The following is a 20,136-nucleotide window of genomic DNA, read 5'->3' as shown; positions in this document are numbered from 1 at the left end:
TGGTGGGGTGGGGGTGGACAGGGAAAAAAAACAAGGTTGGAAGGAGGCAATGAGTGAAAGAAGGTTTTAAAAACCCACTGGGCTAAAAAATACATATTGTTCCTTGCTGTTTCTTATTGTGAGAGAATGTGACACCTTGTTTCTATGATTAAAGAAGGTGAGAGACTTCCTCCAAATCCCATACAGTTCTTAGATAATCTTGAAATGTGAAAGACAGCATGATGAAAATGTAAAATCAGGTGCTTTATTAGAATGGGAATCATTGGTATTATTCTTTCTGGTATTCATTTTTCTTTTATTTCTGTGGAGTTTGCTACGGAGAATTGGTCTTTCTTTCTTTCCTTCATTCCTGGAAGCAGAAATATAATTTAAGTAGGTCACTGCATATTTATTAGACCTGCTTTCTGCCTAGAACAGTGTTTTTCAATGTTGGCGACTTTAAGTCCTGTAGACTTCAACTCCCAGAATTCCCTAGCTGGCTGGGGGATTCTGGGAGTTGAAGTCCACAGGACTTAAAGTCGCCAAGGTTGAGAAACACTGACCTAGAACATAACTGTATTCCCTAAAAAATCCCATTACTTCCCATAATTTACATAATCCTGTAATTTACATATCCCCCACATAGTTCAGGGAACCATTGATTTTAATGAACTGTACCTCACATTACCTTTCCTATTTAAATTAATTTAAATCAGTGGGTTTAAAATAGATCATCTGAGGCAAATCATGCAGGGAATTCAACTGTTTTTGCAATCACATTGCTTTAATGCAAAGTTTTGATGGAGAAGAATATGCTGTAAACATTGCTATTGTATACACATATATAAATAGACTATTTTAGAACATTCTTACGAGGCTAAAACAGGTTTTGTGGTTCATAGAAAAAAAAAGAGCCTTGAACTCCCTTGAGTTTAAAATTCAGTAGTATCCCCATATTGTTTGTTCAGACTTCTAATCATAGTTTGCTTTTCTGGCAGTGTTCACTCATCCCTAAAATATAATGCCCAAAACTACTCAGTGTATTCAAGATAGGATCTGAATAATGCAAGATATAGTGGAGTTCTGCATAATTATTTCTGGTTTGGGGTCATAACTCAATGCAGCCTAAAATGAATAATTCCGTTTATGCAGGGATATCATTTTTGACACATATTAGTCACACAGATTGGCCACAATTCCAAGACCTTCTTTACATGAAAGTGGGATAGCACCATCCTGTATCTATACATTTTGACTCCCACCCCCACATTAAGAAGTTCACATTTATATATGGCAATTTCATTGTTATTTTTCATCCTAGTCTTTTGATATATCACGCTCACTCTTTGTTTACCTGACACAGATCTATAGTTCTCTGTTATCTGAATATACTGTGGGTCTTGGTTCTCCTTTCACCTCTGTCCGTCTATTGCATTGCCAAGTTTATTCACTTAAATTTCTGAGCAGGAATGAGTATTTTTAACACACAGTGTAATTTCTTCTTCCTTTCTATTATTTCAGTTCCTTTTGAACAACTGTTATCTTGGAACTGTTATTCCAATTGTAGAAGTACCCCATTAGCTCTGTTACAGCTTTTTTGAATAGAATTTGCTTTTTTAAATTAAGTATTCAGATTCATTTTATTTACCATACTCTTTTCAATAATCAATAGACATTGGAAATGAGGAACTACTGATAACAATGTTCTTAAGAAGTTTGCTTGTTCTTGCTGCCTAGTTCAGGATAAGAAGGGAACGTTTCTAATCCATCAGATGCTAAATGGGCTTTCCATATGGGTAGCTGCATTGCAATAAACAGAGCAGCTACCCATATGGAAAGAATTTTGGGCACCTTACGAACCAATAGATTTACCGTAGCAGAAAATTATAATGGCTCAAATTTCCATGCTGATATTTTTAAGCCACACAGCAAATAGGATAGGTGGTGTTGTTCTCTTGTTAAATGTCAGAATAACTGATCTCATTTAGTTCTAAAAAATTCTTTATTGACTAAGTGTGATCAGACACACGAGGAATTTGTCTCTGGTCCATAAGTTCTCAGTGTACATACAAACAGCAAAATAATGTAATAATAAGATACCAATAAGAGAAGATAATAGGAAAGATGAGAAGGATAATAGTAATACAGCCCTATTAAATGGGTAAACATTCTTACAGTGCTGTAGGAATAAAGTGCTAAATGTTAAAAAAAAGTTGTTAAATGTTTCATTTAGTTTTAGTTTAGGAAATCCATCCATCCATCCATATCAAATTTATATAATTTCCCATCTCACTGAAAGTGAGTCTGGGCAATGCAGAAAAATATAGATTGACTGTGTATAAAAACCTAACAGTAAATATAAAAACAGAGATACAAACCTCAGGCTAGGAGGAATTAAAAACAGCTGGCTCAGCAATGGAGTTATCTAACAAAATAATTTTATTTCTTTGCTGTGGAAATATGCAATTTCATTTCCAAAACCTGACATCTGAACACTAGATGTGATTAAATTCAAGCTGAACATCCATCTCTTCAGGGATGCTTTCATTAGCATTCCTACACTGATTTGGACTTAGGGACTTTCCAGTTCTGTGATTTTAATTTTAATTGGAGATAAACTCTGTTCTATAGCAACATCCACAGTTTGGGTATGATGTGGGATGTGGTAGCTAGTGTGTTCATAGTTTTATTGCTACACATAGGCAAGAGGTTGGCAGTGTTTATTAAATTATGGTTATATGAGCTGGAAAAAATAAGATGAGCAATAGATGTAGTAGAGCAGGGGTGTCAAACTTGATTTCATTGAGGGTTGCATCAGGGTTGTGTTTTGCCAGGTGGGCATGGCTAGGGATGCCATGGCCAGCTTGATGTCACTCATACTAGGGGCACTTGTGGTGGTCCAGATGGGGCTGGGGGGGTATCCATTGTCTCCAGCGGAGGAAGGCGAGACGAGGAAGAACACCAATCCCTTGTCCTCCAAGGAGTCTTGCCGTCCCTCTTAGACCACGTGGAGGTCCCCCGGACGGCGGTGCAGGCTGTCCAGAGCTCTAGGCAGCAGAGGGCAAGTGTCCAGCCCAGCACTTAAGCTCTCAGAGCACCAGGACCCCACAACCCAACCCAGCCCAGTTCCTTGAGGGGTGCCCAGTTGCACTTATCTCCTCCTCAAGGCTGCTGTTGTTGTTCTCGCTCCCCTTGGCCAGGTTGCTCATGGTGTGTGTGGGAGGGCAAAGTGTGTGAGTTAGAGGGAGGTCCATTCCCTCTCCACACAAGGAGACCCAGCTTTGTAACCAAAGCATCCTCAACGATAGGATGGGAGACAACCAGGAGAGGTCAGGAGGAAGATTTAAGATTTAAGATTTAGTTCATTTGTATGCCGCCCTTCTCCGGGAAGGACTCAGGGCGGCGAACAACTCAAAAGGGGAAAAGGGGATACAAACACAATACACGTAATTAAAATACACAAGAGTCATACAGCAATACAAGTCGAGAGGGGAGGGGAACTCATCAACCCGAGCAGGGCTGCTGGTGGCCAAATGATAAACATGCTAAACCCTTCCTTCCTTCCCTCCCACTTCATTCTCCTTTCTTCTTCCTTTTCCTCTTTCCTTCTTTTTCCTTCCTTTCTCTTTTCCCATCTTTCCTTCTTTTTCTTTGTCTTTCCCCTTTCCCTTTCTCCTTTCCTGCCCCTTCTTGGATGCTCAAATGCAAAACAGGAAACATTTTTCCTTTTGTATTGCTTTTAGTTTTTTTTGCTAGGTCTCCACCAGTGAAATCAATTTAATTGATTATGGCACATAATCAATTAAAATCAATATTTTGATCGTAACTTAAAAATTGATATACAGGAGAAGTTTAAGGAAGGGTAATATCTTATTTTTCTCTATTAAAACTCTATTGTAAATCCATGGAAAAGAAACCAGTATTAATACGTTTTAAAATTCGGGAATGCAATGTGTATTGTACAGTATAAAGCTTTATGAGAACTTCCACTAAGGGGTTAAATAGCTGAGCATCCATAAGCATGATGGGAAATGTAGACAACGAGGTTCATGGGAATTGTAGTTCTGCCCTCCAACATGGTTGCCTTCTGCTAGGTAAGGGGATAGTTATCCGTTGTGCTCCTTCTTGAATATTTAAAAATAACTGAGAAAAGTTACTTTTTGCAAGGGAAGGGGGTAGAATTATTTTAGTCTAGGGAGATTTCAGTCTCTGACTTAAAGCCTCTATTTGCATCGGAGCTTTTGCACAATACACGTTGCATTTCATTTACTGGAAATAGAAATAATTTTCATGGCCAAAGCAGGTCCTCCAGATATCTGTCCACATTTCTTAGCTCATGTGATCTGGTGTGGTTGAAAACGTCTCCGTGGTCATGTGGCTGGCATGACTAAATGCTTAAGGTGCGTGGAATGCTGTTACTTCCCCCCCAAAGATGGTCCCTATTTTTCTATTTGCATTTTTACATGCTTGTGAACTGCTAGGTTGGCAGAAGCTGGGACAAGTAATGGGAACTCCCTCCATTACACAGCGCTAGGGATTCGAACCGCTGAATTGCCAACCTTCTGATTGACAAGTCTTAGCCACTGAGTCACCATGTCCACTAATTGAAAAGTTAGGTGGTGCCTAAATCAAAATATATGATGTTTGATGGGAAAGGACTGAAAAATTCCTAAAAGGCTCTTTGTTGCCAGGTATTATTTCAGCAGGCTGTTTTTAATAATATATAAAAGTTATATTCTGCTTGACTTCCTTTAGCCTGATCCTAATCATGTCTCCCTAAAGATCTAGTTAATCAACAGTAGCAGAAGTCTCCATTTCTTTCCCTCACTGTAAATATGTTACTGATATGATATACAAAGAGTTGGTCTTTTCCCCAGGAGAAAAAAATCCTGAAATTCAACAGTGGCATTCTTTGATTAAAATGTTATTTAGGAGCAGCAGGTACTATAAATTTAAAATATTTTGTTCAATATACACAAATAACACTCTTAATCCAGATGTAAAAGAATGCAAGCTGTATTTTTCAACCCTATGGGAAAAGGGATCAGTAAATAAATTTTATAACCAATATTTGCTCTCGCCACATTGAAAATAAGTTTTTAAAAATCTGATAAAAGTTAACAAAAGGCTGTGTTTATACTAAATTGTTTGTGCTTTCCAATTGTTAATTTCCTCTTCACTGTTTTGTTCTGTTCCAGACCTGCTACAGGAAAACGATAGTGCTATGTTATATGTTTGTGTTATGTTTCTATATAAAAAATAAAGCTTGAATTGTTGCTTACAGCAAAGCTGTATTTATCTTTAACTATTATCTGTAGTCTCGAAACTAAACATGTGCATAAATGAAATTGAAAATGGTTAGGTGAGAAATGATAAATAGTGGCATTGCACCATCTGCTGGTACACAAAAACAGTCTTTTAAAGTGCTTTGAAGAAAAAAAAGTTATTTTCCTAGTATGAAGCCTAACCATATACATATTTGTTTTGTTTCAAATTATATGTTCAGTGAGTCTTTCTCACAAGTAAATGACCTATTTTATTATAAAACATCAATTTTATTAGAAATGGCATAAAAGGAGCTAACCTAAATATTTCTATAACAAAAATTGATTTTGCATTCAGAACACATTGCATAAATTAAATTGATTTGATTCTTTGCATGATTTATTGAGCTTTCATAATTTGTGATCAGGGAGAAAGCAAGGAACTGGCATTTTAATTCATCTGCAAAAAAAGTTGTTCAAAGCTAATATTTTAGTTTCTTTTAATACATTTGTAAGCATATATTTTTGTATGTTTTATGTACTCTGCTGCTTCAACCTTGAAAGACTCCCAAAGAGAAAAGAGTTAGTTTGTTGCAGAATATATTCAGTTGCAATAAATCCTAAGGTGTAAAATTCCTTAATAATACTAATTTATAATACATGTATGTGCACATCAATCCTTATAACAATCTAAAAAGTATGCTATTATTTTTAAATATGAAACCTAAGCAGTGGTGAATCTTGTAAGAAGGTAACATATTTGAATCAGCTTTGATTTCTAGTTACTTCAGGAACAAATCACTTTGTTTTCTTGAAAACAATACAATCACTTGCCATTATGTTCTGGGATGATTTTTATATTTTCCAATCTAGAAGATAACTGTAGGATTTCCAGGGGTCTTCCATTGTAATGCTAAGCAGATAAAACTCTACTTGACTCTTCATAATTAGCCATGGTCCAACCTGCTTCATTTTTCCAGGTAGATTCCTGGTCTGTTTGATCTTACAGAATTGTTTAGGTGTTACCAATAAAGGTGAATAATTGTAGTTCAGGGTTGAAATGAGATTTTCATTTGGATTTTAGAGAGCACCAAGGACCTCTTATTGTTTAGGTGTCTTGGCTATAATCTATGTCTTGAGTGGGGCCCTCATATACATATTCTGATGATTACAAATTCTGCTTCAGGTGAAAAAAGGTAGCTCTTAAGCTAATCTGATCCCAAAATAAGTTAGCTGTTTGTAAATCAAAACTGGTATTACAGTATATGGAAACTTGTGTTCATGGTATAGTTCGCCCACTGAGTTTTCAGTAAAAATAGAAATTGGAATTCTGTTTTTTTCTATGCTGTTTCATATTTTGTTTTTTTTACAGGAATCCCATTTTTGACACTTTCTTCTGTTAAATTCCTACTTGTTCCTTTCAGTATGGAACTAGATGACATCACTCTGCAGAACAAGAAAATAAGCAAATCAGAAAAGAAGTTGCGGCAAAAACAGATGAAAGCCAGATACACCTTACTAAAGCATGAGGGCATTGAATGTGTATCATACCCTACTAAGGTGATTAGAAACTGTACTTTTTATGAGAGTGTGTATTCACATATTGTATTAAGCATAGCTCATGATTTTACACAAAATAGGATTAAAGCATAGCCGTCTAGTTTTGTATAGCATCCTAAACCAAAACTCAACAAATCACATTACTGTACTTCTTAGTAAATTGCATGGTTCACCGACAAAAGGGCGAAGGACAAAACCGCGCCCGACTAAACCGTGCCTGACTAAACCGCATCGCTGACGTCATCAACAGGGCGACAACAGCGCGGAGACAGAAGCACGCTGTAAACCCTAAACCTAAACTTAACCCCTAAACCTAAACCTAACCCCCCTAAACCTAATCCTAAACCTAACCCTTAACCTAACCCTAAACCTAACCCTAACCCTTAACCTAACCCTAACCCTTAACCTAACCCTAAACCTAACCCTAAAGCTAACCCTAAACCTAACCCTTACCTTAAGTTGAATCGGCTTTCTTTCAATGCGCTATTTAAAGCGTCCTTTCGATGCGCTGGCTGTTGTCGCCGCGTTGATGACATCAGCGACGCGGTTTAGTTGAGCGCAGTTTTGTCGTTCGCCCTTTTGACGGGTCACGAATTGCATGAACCAAGATTGGAGCATGGTTTTAATTGACTATGAGCCATTATCTTGATATCAACTCTTATCAAACATGGTAAATCTCCAGTATTATTTTTCTAGTCTGATTCTTAAGGCCTTTCGGTGCCCATCACCACTGTAAACAAGTCCATCCTCCTAGCCTATGGTGATTTATCCAACAAACTATGGCTTACATGTTGATATGTGATCCAGTTGATAGTTCAAATTGATGCATATCCTAAGCCATGCTTTTTAATTGAACAAGTGTGATGGTCTTGTTTGCACAGAACACTAGGCTTTATTGCATGAATCAATAAATCACTGTCTGAGAACCAGTATGGTATAGTGCAGTGATGGCTAACCTTTTTGTCCTCTTGTGCCGAAAGCACATGTGCGTGCGCGATAGCATGTGTACGTGCCCACACCCATAATGCAATGCACTCGTGATACCCTGCCCCCTCTGTGCATGCATGTGCAACCTCTCCCCATGCATGTGCGTGCGGCCCCCGTGCCTTGTTTTGGGCCTAGTATGCCTCCTGAAGCCTCCTGGGACCAACAGTGCCCCACAGGGGCACCCCCTCTCCGTGCATGCACACGCACCTCCTGCATATGCGGCAGAGATCTGAAAATCAGTTGGGCGGTTGGAGGTGTGCGCGCATACACAGTGGGGTGACAGCTCGCGTGTCCACAGTGAGGACTCCGTGTGCCACCTGTGGTATAGTGGTTTTGGACCAGAGGCCATTGGCTGACTTTGGCTGATTTGAAATGATTCCCTCTCAAGCAAATATATATTCTAGGGTGGTTTTTGTGGGGAAAAATTGTACATCCTTCCTTAGGCTCTTGAATAGCAATAGCAATAGCAGTTAGACTTATATACCGCTTCATAGGGCTTTCAGCCCTCTCTAAGCGGTTTACAGAGTCAGCATATTGCCCCCAACAATCCGGGTCCTCATTTTACCCACCTCGGAAGGATGGAAGGCTGAGTCAACCCTGAGCCGGTGAGATTTGAACAGCCGAACTGCAGAACTGCAGTCAGCTGAAGTAGCCTGCAGTGCTGCACTCTAACCACTGCGCCACCTCGGCTCTCTTGAAGAAAAGTGGGATACAAATTTAGAAGCCAGAAACCAAGAAACCATATTGTCATAATGTTCTCCATGAAGAAGGCCAGTAACTGAAATAATGTAATATTGAGTGCATGAATATTAATTGTAGCACAATGTTACTTCAAATCCGAAGATTTTATATAGATATTTAGAATTGATCAAAACAGAAGTTCTAGGACAATGGTCTCTTTTTCATTTTTAATTACTGTGTATACAGAATGCTATTTCCAGATGAACAAGGCAGTGTTAATTATTGATGTCTCTTTTGTTCTCTCCTTCATTAGAGTCTGGTTATTGCCAATGGAGGTCTGGGTAACGGTGTTGGTAGATGCCAGTTGCACTCTGTAGTAGAAGAATGTGGACAAGTAGAAAGCCTCTTAATGCCTCCAAATAAACCCTATTCATTTGTGCAATATGGAAGGACAGCTGACTCCAAGCAAGCCTATGACTCCCTCAATGGAAAGGAACTAATATTAGACAACTCCAGCCAAAAGGTTGTTCTGTACTTCAACTATGTAGAAAAAGGTATTATTGAAGAAGCTAGTTTTTCTACTCTGTTTTTCCTCAACATACTGCTAGAGAACTCAGTTCCTACCTCATGAAGCTCAGAGAGGCATGGATCAATTTTGAAAAATTGGCCTGATGGAGCCAACATGAACACTTCTTTTTTTTTTAGAAAGAAAACCTTTATTGAAAATTTAAAATATTAAAATACAAATACCTTTAAAAATAATTTTGTATAAGTTATGATCCTTTTTGACAGTACTAACATAACCATTTGTTATTCAAATACATTTTATACATTCCTAATTATTCCTGTATCTATACATCTATGTTTCTAAGCTATACATTTCATGTTCCTATTATTTATGCATTGATAACAGTTTTCCCAAACTGTATAATAATCTGAGTCTTCCTTGTCCCTTAACTCCACTGTGAGTTTATCCATCTCTGCGCAATCAAGAATCTTTTGGATTATCAAAAAGGCTGTCAGCATGGCATCACTTTTCAGCATTGTGCAAGTGCTGGTCTTGCTGCTGTAATTATGTGCAAAATTAAATATTTTATCTCTTTCGTATATTTTACCTTAATAATCCCTAGAAGGAACAATCCTGCTTTGAGCTGTATTTGAGTGCAACATGAACACTTTTTTTTTTTCATTTTTGAACATATTTTTATTTAAATTTCATAACATACAATCACATGTATACTATACATAGCCAATATCATATAGTATTAAATAGTAATTACATCAGTTCCTCTTGTCCTCAACGCCCCAAAAAGATTAACACCCATTATTAGCCCTTCTACTCTCCCTACACCTCTTTCTTCTACCTCTCTCTTGTTTCCTATCTTCCCTCCCTCTTCCTTTCCTACTCTATTTCCCCTTCCTTTCTCCTTCTCTCTCTACATTCCACTCCTCCTTATCCTCAACCTCCGCATCCCCCCCCCTTACCCTCTCTCCTATCCCTCCCTTCCCACTTTTCTTCTCCCTTCTGCTTCCCACTCTTCCTTTCGTTGGTGTATTTCCGCTTCCATACTACTTTATTTCCTCTTCCTTTCTCTTTCTACTCTCTCCCCTTACCACTCCTCCTTATACACCTCATCTTCCCCCTTCACCCTCTCTCCTATCCCTCTCTTCCTATCTTCTGCTCTCCTCTACTTCCAACTCTTCTATATCCTGACTTCCCTCCATCATTTTTCTACTCTACTTCCCCTTCCTTTCTCCTTCTCTTCTCTCCCTTTACCACTCCTCCTTATACACCTCATCTTTCCCCTTCACCCTCCCTCCTATCCCTCTCTTCCTATCTTTCTTCTCTTCTCTACTTCCCACTCTTCCTCTGATTCACTTAATGTGTTTCGACATCTGAGCAAAATCCCTTTTGTGTTGATGGTATTTATAATTCCATTTCAATATACTTAAAAAAGAAAAAAATAACAGTATACATGTACAATCATCCAACATCCCTCCTCCAGCTTAGTAAACTCCACTCCCTCCCACCCTCCCCCCAAGCCCCTAACCTTCCCCCACCCTGACTTCCCAGAACCAATACAAGGTATAAATCTTTAACAAAAACAGTTTAAGATATACTTAAGAGAAAACGTAGAAAGTTAATAACATCTTTGAATTCATATTAGCTCCTCCTTGCTAGGCTAACTATAAATAATTTGTATCGTTTCTGATCTTAGTCATAAACTATCTGAAATTTCCTAGACCCATATTTATTTTGAATATAGTCAGTCCATTTTTCCCAGTCTGGTTTATATTTCTCATTTGAGTTATCCTTGAGATATGCAACTATTTTAACCGTCTCTGCTAAGTTTGTGATCTTCAATATCCATTCCTAACTAGTAAACAAATCTTATTTCTTCCAATATTGCGCCACCAACAATCTAGCTGCAGTTATCAAATGCAAAGTCAAGTTGATCTCTACAGCTATAGAGTCAGTAATTATACATAACAAAGAATAGGTGGAATTTTTTTTTGAGAGAGAGAGCATTTTACATAATCCATCATATTTGTGTCTAGAATACCTTAACCTTTTTATAAATCTACCATGTTTTTTACCATGAACACTTCTAAGGGCCATTTTATCATCAGATTTTCTGCTAAGCAGATCATAGATTTTCTTCACAATCAACAGTGAAGGAATGAAAATTAACTTTGGCCAGCTTTCTTAACTTTTCTCCTGCAGATGTGTTGGCTTGCAATGCTCACCTTGGGCTTTGTTAATGTTATAATTTTGCTCTAAATTGATGTTTTTTTTCCTTTCTACCTGCATTATTTCATGGGATTTGTTGTCTGTTAGCCACAGACAATCAACAAATGTTATGTGCAACAGAGACAATTGCAATTAACTTCACGTCTGAAACAAATGCCCCAAGTAAAGAACTGTGATTTGAAAGAATGATCAGAAAAGCAATGACATCTTTGAGTCGTAAACGGAGAATATTTTTTGTAGCACAGCAATGGAAACCATTTTTGTTTCCTGGAGACCTTTAGTATCTGTCAAAATTGTTTGGGATACTACTATTTAATTCACATAGAATTTTTAAAAAACACAAATGTTTTCATGAATGCTTTCCATATTTCCTATGCTACTAGTTCCTTGGGAAGAAATGAGCCCGCCAGTCTTGCCCCCTGGTTTGAGAGTAATTGAAGAATTGGTTTCACCTGAAGAAGAAAAGATGCTGCTGGAAAACATTAATTGGACAGAGGATGAGGTCATTCCCCATGGTATGTTAATCTAACAGTACGTAAGCCATATATGTATGTATGTATACTTAGGCATAGCAGAATACCTCCATAATCAATTCACATGATTTGTTCTAAAGTCCCTACATTAAAAAAAAAACAGACTTGGGCATTAAACAGACCCCTCGTATCCTGGACATAAATTGTTTCAACTCCTACCTTCAAAACGATGCTGTAGAGCACTGCACACCAAGAAAACTAGACACAAGAACAGTTTTTTCCAAAACGCCATCACTCTACTAAACAAATAAATGCTTCAACACTGTCAAACCATTCACTAAGGCTGCATTACTATTACTATTAATCTTCTCATCATTCCTATCACCCACCTTCTCCAAGGACTGCAGGACTGTGACTTTGTTGCTTGTATCCTTATGTTATATATTGATATTGTTTCCTGATTGCTTATTTATACCCTATGACTATCATTAAGTGTTGTATCTTACGATTCTTGATGAATGTATCTTGTCTTTTTATGTATACTGAGCATATGCACCAAAGACAAATTCCTTGTGTGTCCAATCACACTTGGCCAATAAATAGTTCTGTTCTGTTCTGTTCTGTTCTGTTCTATTCTATTCTATTCTATTCTATTCTATTCTATTCTATTCCTAGTCCTAGTCCTAGTCCTAGTCCTAGTCCTAGTCCTAGTCCTAGTCCTAGTCCTAGTCCTGTCCTACTCTACTCTACTCTACTCTACTCTACTCCTACTCTGTTGTAATATGGCTCCTTGTGTAGGTGTGTCCTACTCTACTCTACTCTAATCTAATCTAATCTAAACCATCCAGAAAAAGAGGTGGAGTCAGTGTTTTCTAATCTATTTAAATTGCTTTAATATGATTTTCAGGTGCAGCCAATAATTTGGAATAGTTGATCCCAGCCAATTGGAGAGTTCTGACATGTAGGCAGCTTAGGTGGCCAGGTGTAAGAAAAGTTCCTTGGGGACAAGGAAAGACTTTTTGCTGGAGAAATAAGAAAAGACGAATCTCTAGTCCTCCAGCTGAACTATAGCTGCCAATGGTCTTAGTTCACCTACCCAATAGAGGGGGAAACTGCAAGTAACACCTGAAGAGCCATTGGTTACCCTTACTGGTGTTGAGAGTATACAGCTCCAAGGACAGAGCAATCAGCACAGAATTCCACTTTTGGGCTTATTACTATAATAGACAAGGGTGGCTCAGTGGCTAAGATGCTGAGCTTGTTGACAATTCAGTGGCTCGAATCCCTAGCGCTGCGTAACAGAGTGAGCTCCCATTACTTGTCCCAGCTTCTACCAACCTAGCGGTTCAAAAGCATGTAAAAATGCAAGTAGAAAAATAGAGACCACTTTGGTGGGAAGGTAACAGTGCTCCATGCACCTTCGGTGTTTAGTCATGCTGGCCACATGACCATGGAGACATCTTCGGACAGCACTGGCTCTTCAGCTTTGAAACGGCTTTGAAACAGAGATGAGTACCGCCCCCAAGAGTCAGGAACGACTAGCACATATGTGCAAGGGGAACCTTTACCTTTACCTTACTATAATAGTAATGTTTACCACCAGTGTAATACTTTCAAATGTTCAAAGCATCAGTTCAGTTTCTTTGCAGATGTTGGAAGTAGGAAAGCATGATCTTCCTGAGACTACATTGTGAGCTTATGGCAGAAGCAGGATTTGAACTGAGCACTGATTCATAAGCATGGCTTATAACACAGACCCATAACCAATATTGTATTAAGAATTATATTTTTAATCCCTTCTTTCTTTCTATTTCATAGCTCAGAAGTGCTTAAAACATAGGAGGGTAAAACATTTTGGATACGAATTTCGATATGATAACAACAGTGTTGATCGAGACAGACCATTACCCGGAGGTGGGTATCTAATCAGAATCTCTTTATCAGCCTTCCTGTTTCTGTGAAATGATTTTCATACCAATGAGTTATAATTTCATTATATATATACAAATGTGGGTGCATTTCTTTACAATACCATTCAAATCATTACCATGAAACTTACATAGAGATCTTGGTGTGTGACTGTAATTGAGCCCAGGATTACGCTTGTAAATTGTGCTGGTTGTTAAGGGGGTTACCACATGTCCACATAGCTTTATGGCCTATTTTGTGGTAGTTGTTAAGTGAATCCATTGTCTACAATGAGCGTTGTTTGTCGGAAACAGGAAGTAAATGCTAGTCTCAGGAAGGACATTGTAAATCGTGGTCTTGTGACTGCGTCGCATTGCAAGTGGCCATAAATGTGGGTCGGTTGCCAATGTGATAATGTGACTGGGTCTGTGCGTATGCATGGGTGGCCATTGGAACTTTGAATCTGGGTTTTAAGTAGTCCTGGGATAGTCTGATCATAAATCAAGAACTACTGTATTTAAATCCATATAAAAAACTAGGACTAGAGGAGACATGATAGCAGTGTTCCAATATCTCAGGGGTTGCCACAAAGAAGAGGGAGTCAAACTTCTCCAAAGCAGAACAAGAAGCAATGGGTGGAAACTAATCAAGGAGAGAAGCAACTTAGAGCTGAGGAGAAATTTCCTGAGAGAACAGTTAATCAGTGGAACAGCTTGCCTCCAGAAGTTGTGAATGCCCCAACACTGGAAGCTTTTAAGAAGATGTTGGATAGCCATTTGTCTGAAATGGTGTAGGATTCCCTGCCTAGGCAGGGGGTTAGACTAGAAGACCTCCAAGGTCCCTTCCAACTCTGTTATTCTATTCTAAAAAAGGGGTTGTGTGCACAATTCCCATTTAAGTTAACGAGGATATGCCTTGTTAGAGGTCAATCTAAGTAGGATGTTTCTTGACCAAACTTTAGATTATGGAATAGAAATGTTATATAGTACATAATTTCAAGGGATCATACAAATTCATGGAGGATAGGAGTGGTGCGGTGGCCTAGAGGTGGAGCTCTCGCCTCACAAGCAGGAGGCTGTGAGTTCGATCCTAGGGAGAGGCAGCTATTTCTCTCTCTGGGCACACAGAATATATCTGCTGAACAAAACTCTGCATTGGTGACAGGAAGGGCATCTGGCTATTAAAAGACTCTGCTAGCTCCATTCAGTTGTCCAGACTCCACCCCGCAAAGGATTATGGGGTTGTTAAAAGGAGATGATGATGATGATGATGGTACAAATTCATGGAGGATATGGTTATCCTGGGAAGCAGCAATGAGAAGGTGTTGAACAGCACTATGGGCTTTTTAAAAAATCTGGTAATTGTGAAAGCAAAATCCAGAGGTAGAGCAGTGTTTGGTCTAACCCAGCTTGAGTGCTCTGCTTAAAATAATACACACTTTATCAATTCCCAAGAAGCTTTGGGGGAAATTGTAGCAGTTTAAATGTTTTAAAGGTAAAGGTAAAAGTTTCCCCCATCCAGTCATATCCGATGCTAAGGAATGATGCTCATCTCCGTTTCTTAGCTGAGGAAGACATTTCTGTGGTTATGTGGCCAGCATGGCTACACACCAAAGGTGCACAAAGCACTTGTTACGTTTTATTTGCCTTTCCATGCTTTTGAACTGCTAGGTTGGCACAGCTGGAGCACGTAATGGGAGCTCACCCCATTGTGCTAGGGACTCGAACCTGGGCTGTCAGCCTTCCAACTGACAAGCTCAGCGTCTTTAACCACTGATCCACTGCATTATAAAAATCTGCAAATAGTACCGGAATCTATTCTGTTTTTCAATTCAAACTTTATTACATGTTTTTTTAAATTATATATAGTCTCTCTTATGAAGAATTTCTAAGGGGACGAAAAAGAGGCAAACATTTATCTTTGTTTTGAAATATCAGGTCTGCCGGATTTTTGTACCCCAATTCTTGCAAAATGTCTGAAAATGGAATACATTAACCAGAAACCTGATCAACTGACTATAAATCAGTATGAACCTGGACAAGGTATGTACCTGGATTCTATATCATTCTCACCCGATCTTCTGGGATCAGATTTTCAAGTATTGTAAATCCAGCATTGGGGAAAATTGTTCAGTGTGGAGATGTGAGAAAACTGAGGAGAATTGGCAGTCCTTAGGATAAGGATACCGTATTTTTCGGAGTATAAAATGCATTCTTTTCCCTCAAAAAAGAGGCTGAAAATCTGGGTGCGTCTTATACACTGAATACAACATTTTTTGCCTCCCGAAGCCTCCCCCTTCACCAAAATGGCTGTTCATAGTCTTTAGGAGGCTTTCAGAGAGCTCCTGGGTGCTGGGGAGGGCAAAAATGAACGAAAAACGGGCTGTTTTTTGCTCAATTTTGCCCAGCCCCCAGGAACACTCTACAAGCCTCCTAAAGGCTATCCATGCCCTTTTTTGACAAAAAATGGGCCTGTTTTCATGAAAAACCAGCCTTTTCTGCTCATTTTTGCCCCCCCCCCCCCCAGCACACTACAAGCTCCTAAGGGCTATTCATGCCCTTTTTGGGGAAAAAACCAGGCCATTTTCATGAAAACCGGCTGTTTTGGGGAGGTTTGCAAAGTGCACAAACTTTTTTCCCCCCCTCTTCAAAACCTTGGTGCATCTTATACTCTGAAAAATACGGTAAGTACCCGTGACTGTAATATAAAAGCAAGTATTCTGTATTAATAAGATCATAGCAATGCTACCATTTATCAGTTTAGATCAGCCAATTTGAACAGTTATAATGCTGTATTTTTAGGCTGCCCATTGACATCAGACTTCATATTTTTTGCAAGCCTGCACATTCTTTACTGCCGAGCTAGAGTTCGTGACCCTGTAGAACAGGCCTGTTAACTGGTGGCCCATGGGGCGGATGTGTCACGTGCAGGCCACGCCCATGCCGGCTCCACAAAGGCAAAAGTTGCGATACGTCATGATACATCATGTGACACGATCGAGTTTGACACCCGTTTTATAGAAGGAAGAAAATGAAGCAAGCATATCTTCTGCATTACGGTATTCTAAACATACCGAGATGGCGCAGTGGTTAGAGTGCGGTACTGCAGGCTACTTCAGCTGACTGCTAGCTGCAGTTTGGCAGTTCAAATCTTACCGGCTCAAGGTTGACTCAGCCTTCCATCCTTCCGAGGTGGATTGTTAGGGGCAATATGCTGACTCTGTAAATCACTTAGAGAGGGCTGTAAAAGCCCTATGAAGCGGTATAGCGGAAGTCTAAATGCTATTGCTATTGCTATATGACCATATAATCACAATAATGTGCCAGTTTGGGTGAGAAATCCACATCTGCTTTATAAGATCTATTTCCCACCATTTTGTGTACCTTTGTTCCCCAAATAAATGTCATCAGAGGGTTGCAGGGAATTGCAGTATATTTTCTACACTAAAAAGTAGGACTAATTATGAATAAAGGCTGATTGATTTCACTTATTCTTTATGTGTCTGTTTTTATTTGATGTTATAGGAATCCCTCCTCATATTGATACTCATTCTGCTTTCGAAGATGAAATAATATCTCTAAGTTTAGGAGCTGAGGTAATTAAAAAAAAAATCTTTCAAATATTTCTTCTAGAAGTTAAAAGCATGTTAATTTGTATTTGTCGCTTTATCTTGTACCTGTTCTTTGCAGAGCTTGTACTTCCAGTAGGTAAGACATTTTTCTTGAAAAGGCACTTTCTTTTAGGTTTGATTTTTCTGGAGTGAACACGGCAACTAGAGAAATAGTTTACTGTAGGAGCCTTTATAATAACTTAGGAACGTTCTTTCCCAATGCGATATCTTCTGCAAATTGTATCCCCAGCGCATCTGGAAAGGGCAGGTTTGGGAAGGCTGCTGTGAAGATAGATAATGATTTCATGCTTCTTATTTAACCATGGTTTCTTCAGCTATTCTATAAAATTACATTATCATTTTTACTAAAGTCAATAGCATTTTTAAAGTAGGATTTGGATACCCATATATATGGAAATTAGCCCCTTTTCAGTGGGATCTTCTTATAATGTTACTAGTTGATGACCCAGCGTTGCCTGGGTATTTATAGACGTTGAAATGTTCGTCTGACAGGGAGCCATTGAGAGGGGCCTTTTCCCCCCCTACTTTTTCCCCCTATGGACCCATCATCCCTTCCCTCTCCCATGCGCTCCTCTTTCCCACCCTGTCTACAATCCTGGCACTTTGCCCCAAATCCATCAGGCGCTTCCCCATTGGACCGACTGGAGGGCGAGCATCACAGCTGGCTTTCCAGAGGAAGCTGCGAAGGAAATGACATCACAAACAATTGCCATTCTATGATGCAGCACTCACTCTCCTTAATGGCCCAGGCTCTTCCTTCTCCCAGGACATCACAAACAATTGCCACTCTAGGACACGGCACTCGGTCTCCTTAATGGGCCAGGCGTTCCAGAGTGATGCTGGAAAACAGACACACACATACACCAGGGGTGTCCTGTCTCCCCCAAGTATTTGTTTCCAGAAGGTAAGTCATCTGTGTACCAAGTTTGGTTGAAATTGCTCGAGGCTCTCCATAGTTATGCTGGAACGAACATACATACATACATACATACATACATACATACATACATACATACATACATACATACTTGCATATCTATCTGTCCGCCCATCCATCCATCCATCCATCTATCCATCCATCCATCCATGGAATCTATATTTGGAAATCCTACCAATGTCTGGAAAGGACTGGACTAAAAGACAGTCCTGCGGCATTGATTAAACCAGCACAGGAACAGGGCTTAAGCACCAGATCCATAGAAGCAGGAGTCTACCACACTAGAAGGAGACCAGAGGAGGCTGAACAGAGGGGCCTCAGATAAAGCCCAATACACAGTGGCAGGGTGTAAGATGTAGGCCGGAACAGCATACACTGGAGGGTACAATCAAGTGGCTGGCAATGTGCACTTTTCCTGAACATTCTTATTGTCTTAGTTTGAAATGAGAGAGCAAACCCAGATTGCAGTTCTTGGCTTTGCTTTCAGGACATCAAAGACTATACAGTTTTCTTAGCTTAGCTGCTAAGTTGTCTTAGTCCCATAGCAGATTAGGAATTCCGCAAGTTGCAGCCCCAGCATACAGTATATATTGTGTATTCTATTGAGGCAATATATATCTATTTCATACATTTGCTGACAGCTCCTTTCTGAGAGGGAAAAACTCCAGCTGTTCTTAAAAATTAGTTGCCTAAGGAGGAAGGAGGATTTTGCTTTCTCTTGTCTTCACCCATGAGCCATCCTGCCTCTCTACCTGTTGAATTTTTAATGCCAGAAGAGAATTTCATAGAAGTATTTCTGCTGCCAGCAGAGCTCCTGGAGGGAGTCATGCCTAAGAAGCCTTTGTAAATGAGAAATTATTTTATTCTGCTATTTTATACGTTATTTATAAAACGTTCCTGGCATTGAAGTATTTCCCCCTCATCTTTTGTTCAACCTGGTCAGAAATTTTTGGCTTCTTGTCTTTCTACTTCAGTTACGTAGGCTGAAAAACTGATGTATAGAAAGAAAACTGGAAGTGCAAAAGAAGGAGAATCTGAATTATTTCAAAGATGAGGTACACTGCAGACAAGCATTGACTTTAAGTTGAGTAGGTTTATCAAGTCCCATTTTATCCTGTCTTCAACCTTCCCTTTTTGGGGATGGTTGTTGAGAAGGTATTCACACTGTAGCTTCAAAGGATCCTGGAGGAAATCTAGATCCCTTTCAATTGGGTTTCAGGCCCTAATATGGGACAGAAACGGCATTGCTTATGTTTTTTGATGTTCTCTGAGGGGAATGAGACAGGGGTGATGTGGTTTACTCCCTTCTTGATCTATTTGTCCTTTCAGTGGCTTTTGATAACATTAACCATGGTCTGGCTTCAGGAGCGAAGAGCACAGTTGTACTAGAATAGAATAGAATAGAATAGAATAGCAGAGTTGGAAGGGATCTTGGAGGTCTTCTATCCAACCCCCTGCCTAGGCAGGAAACCCTATACCATTTCAGACAAGTGGCTATCCAACATCTTCTTAAAGACTTCCAGTGTTGGGGCATTCACAACTTCTGGAGGCAAGTGGTTCCATTGATTAATTGTTTTAACAATCAGGAAATGTCTCCACAGTTCTAAGTTGCTTCTTCCTTGATTAGTTTCCACCCATCACTTCTTGTCCTACCCTCAGGTGCTTTGGAAAATAGTTTGACTCCCTCTTCTTTGTGGCAACCCCTGAGATATTGGAACACTGCTATCATGTCTCCCCTAGTCCATCTTTTCATTAAACTAGACATATCCAGTTCCTGCAACCGTTCTTCATATGTTTTAGTCTCCAGTCCCCTAATCATTGTTGCTCTTCTCTGCACTCTTTCTAGAGCCTCTACGTCTTTTTTACATCGTGGCGACCAAAACTCAATGCAGGGTTCCAAGTGTGGCCTTACCAAGGCATTATAAAGTGGTATTAACACTTCACGTAATCTTGATGCTATCCCT

The 20,136-nt window shown here is 39.3% G+C and overlaps 1 protein-coding gene across 2 annotated transcripts in view; it reads left to right on the top strand.

Annotated features, from left to right (window-relative positions):
* The first annotated feature begins 4,035 nt into the window (after positions 1–4,035).
* Positions 4,036–20,136, top strand: part of ALKBH8 (alkB homolog 8, tRNA methyltransferase) — a 61,259-nt gene continuing 45,158 nt past the window's right edge. The window contains exons 1-7 of one of the 2 annotated variants that reach the window (XM_032220030.1): positions 4,036–4,073; positions 6,616–6,803; positions 8,785–9,025; positions 11,607–11,738; positions 13,515–13,610; positions 15,542–15,646; positions 17,129–17,199. In XM_032220030.1, coding sequence (XP_032075921.1) covers positions 6,669–6,803; positions 8,785–9,025; positions 11,607–11,738; positions 13,515–13,610; positions 15,542–15,646; positions 17,129–17,199 — 780 coding nt within the window. In that variant the 5' untranslated portion in view covers positions 4,036–4,073; positions 6,616–6,668. Of the gene's footprint in view, positions 4,380–6,615; positions 6,804–8,784; positions 9,026–11,606; positions 11,739–13,514; positions 13,611–15,541; positions 15,647–17,128; positions 17,200–20,136 lie in introns of both variants that reach the window. The other variant, XM_032220031.1, reaches the window with a different exon arrangement.

The sequence above is a fragment of the Thamnophis elegans genome, chromosome 6 (genome assembly GCF_009769535.1).
Source record: "Thamnophis elegans isolate rThaEle1 chromosome 6, rThaEle1.pri, whole genome shotgun sequence".
NCBI classification, from domain to species: Eukaryota; Metazoa; Chordata; class Lepidosauria; order Squamata; family Colubridae; genus Thamnophis; species Thamnophis elegans.
The sequence above is the reverse complement of the archived record's forward strand: the minus strand, read 5'-3'. Positions and strand labels throughout refer to the sequence as shown.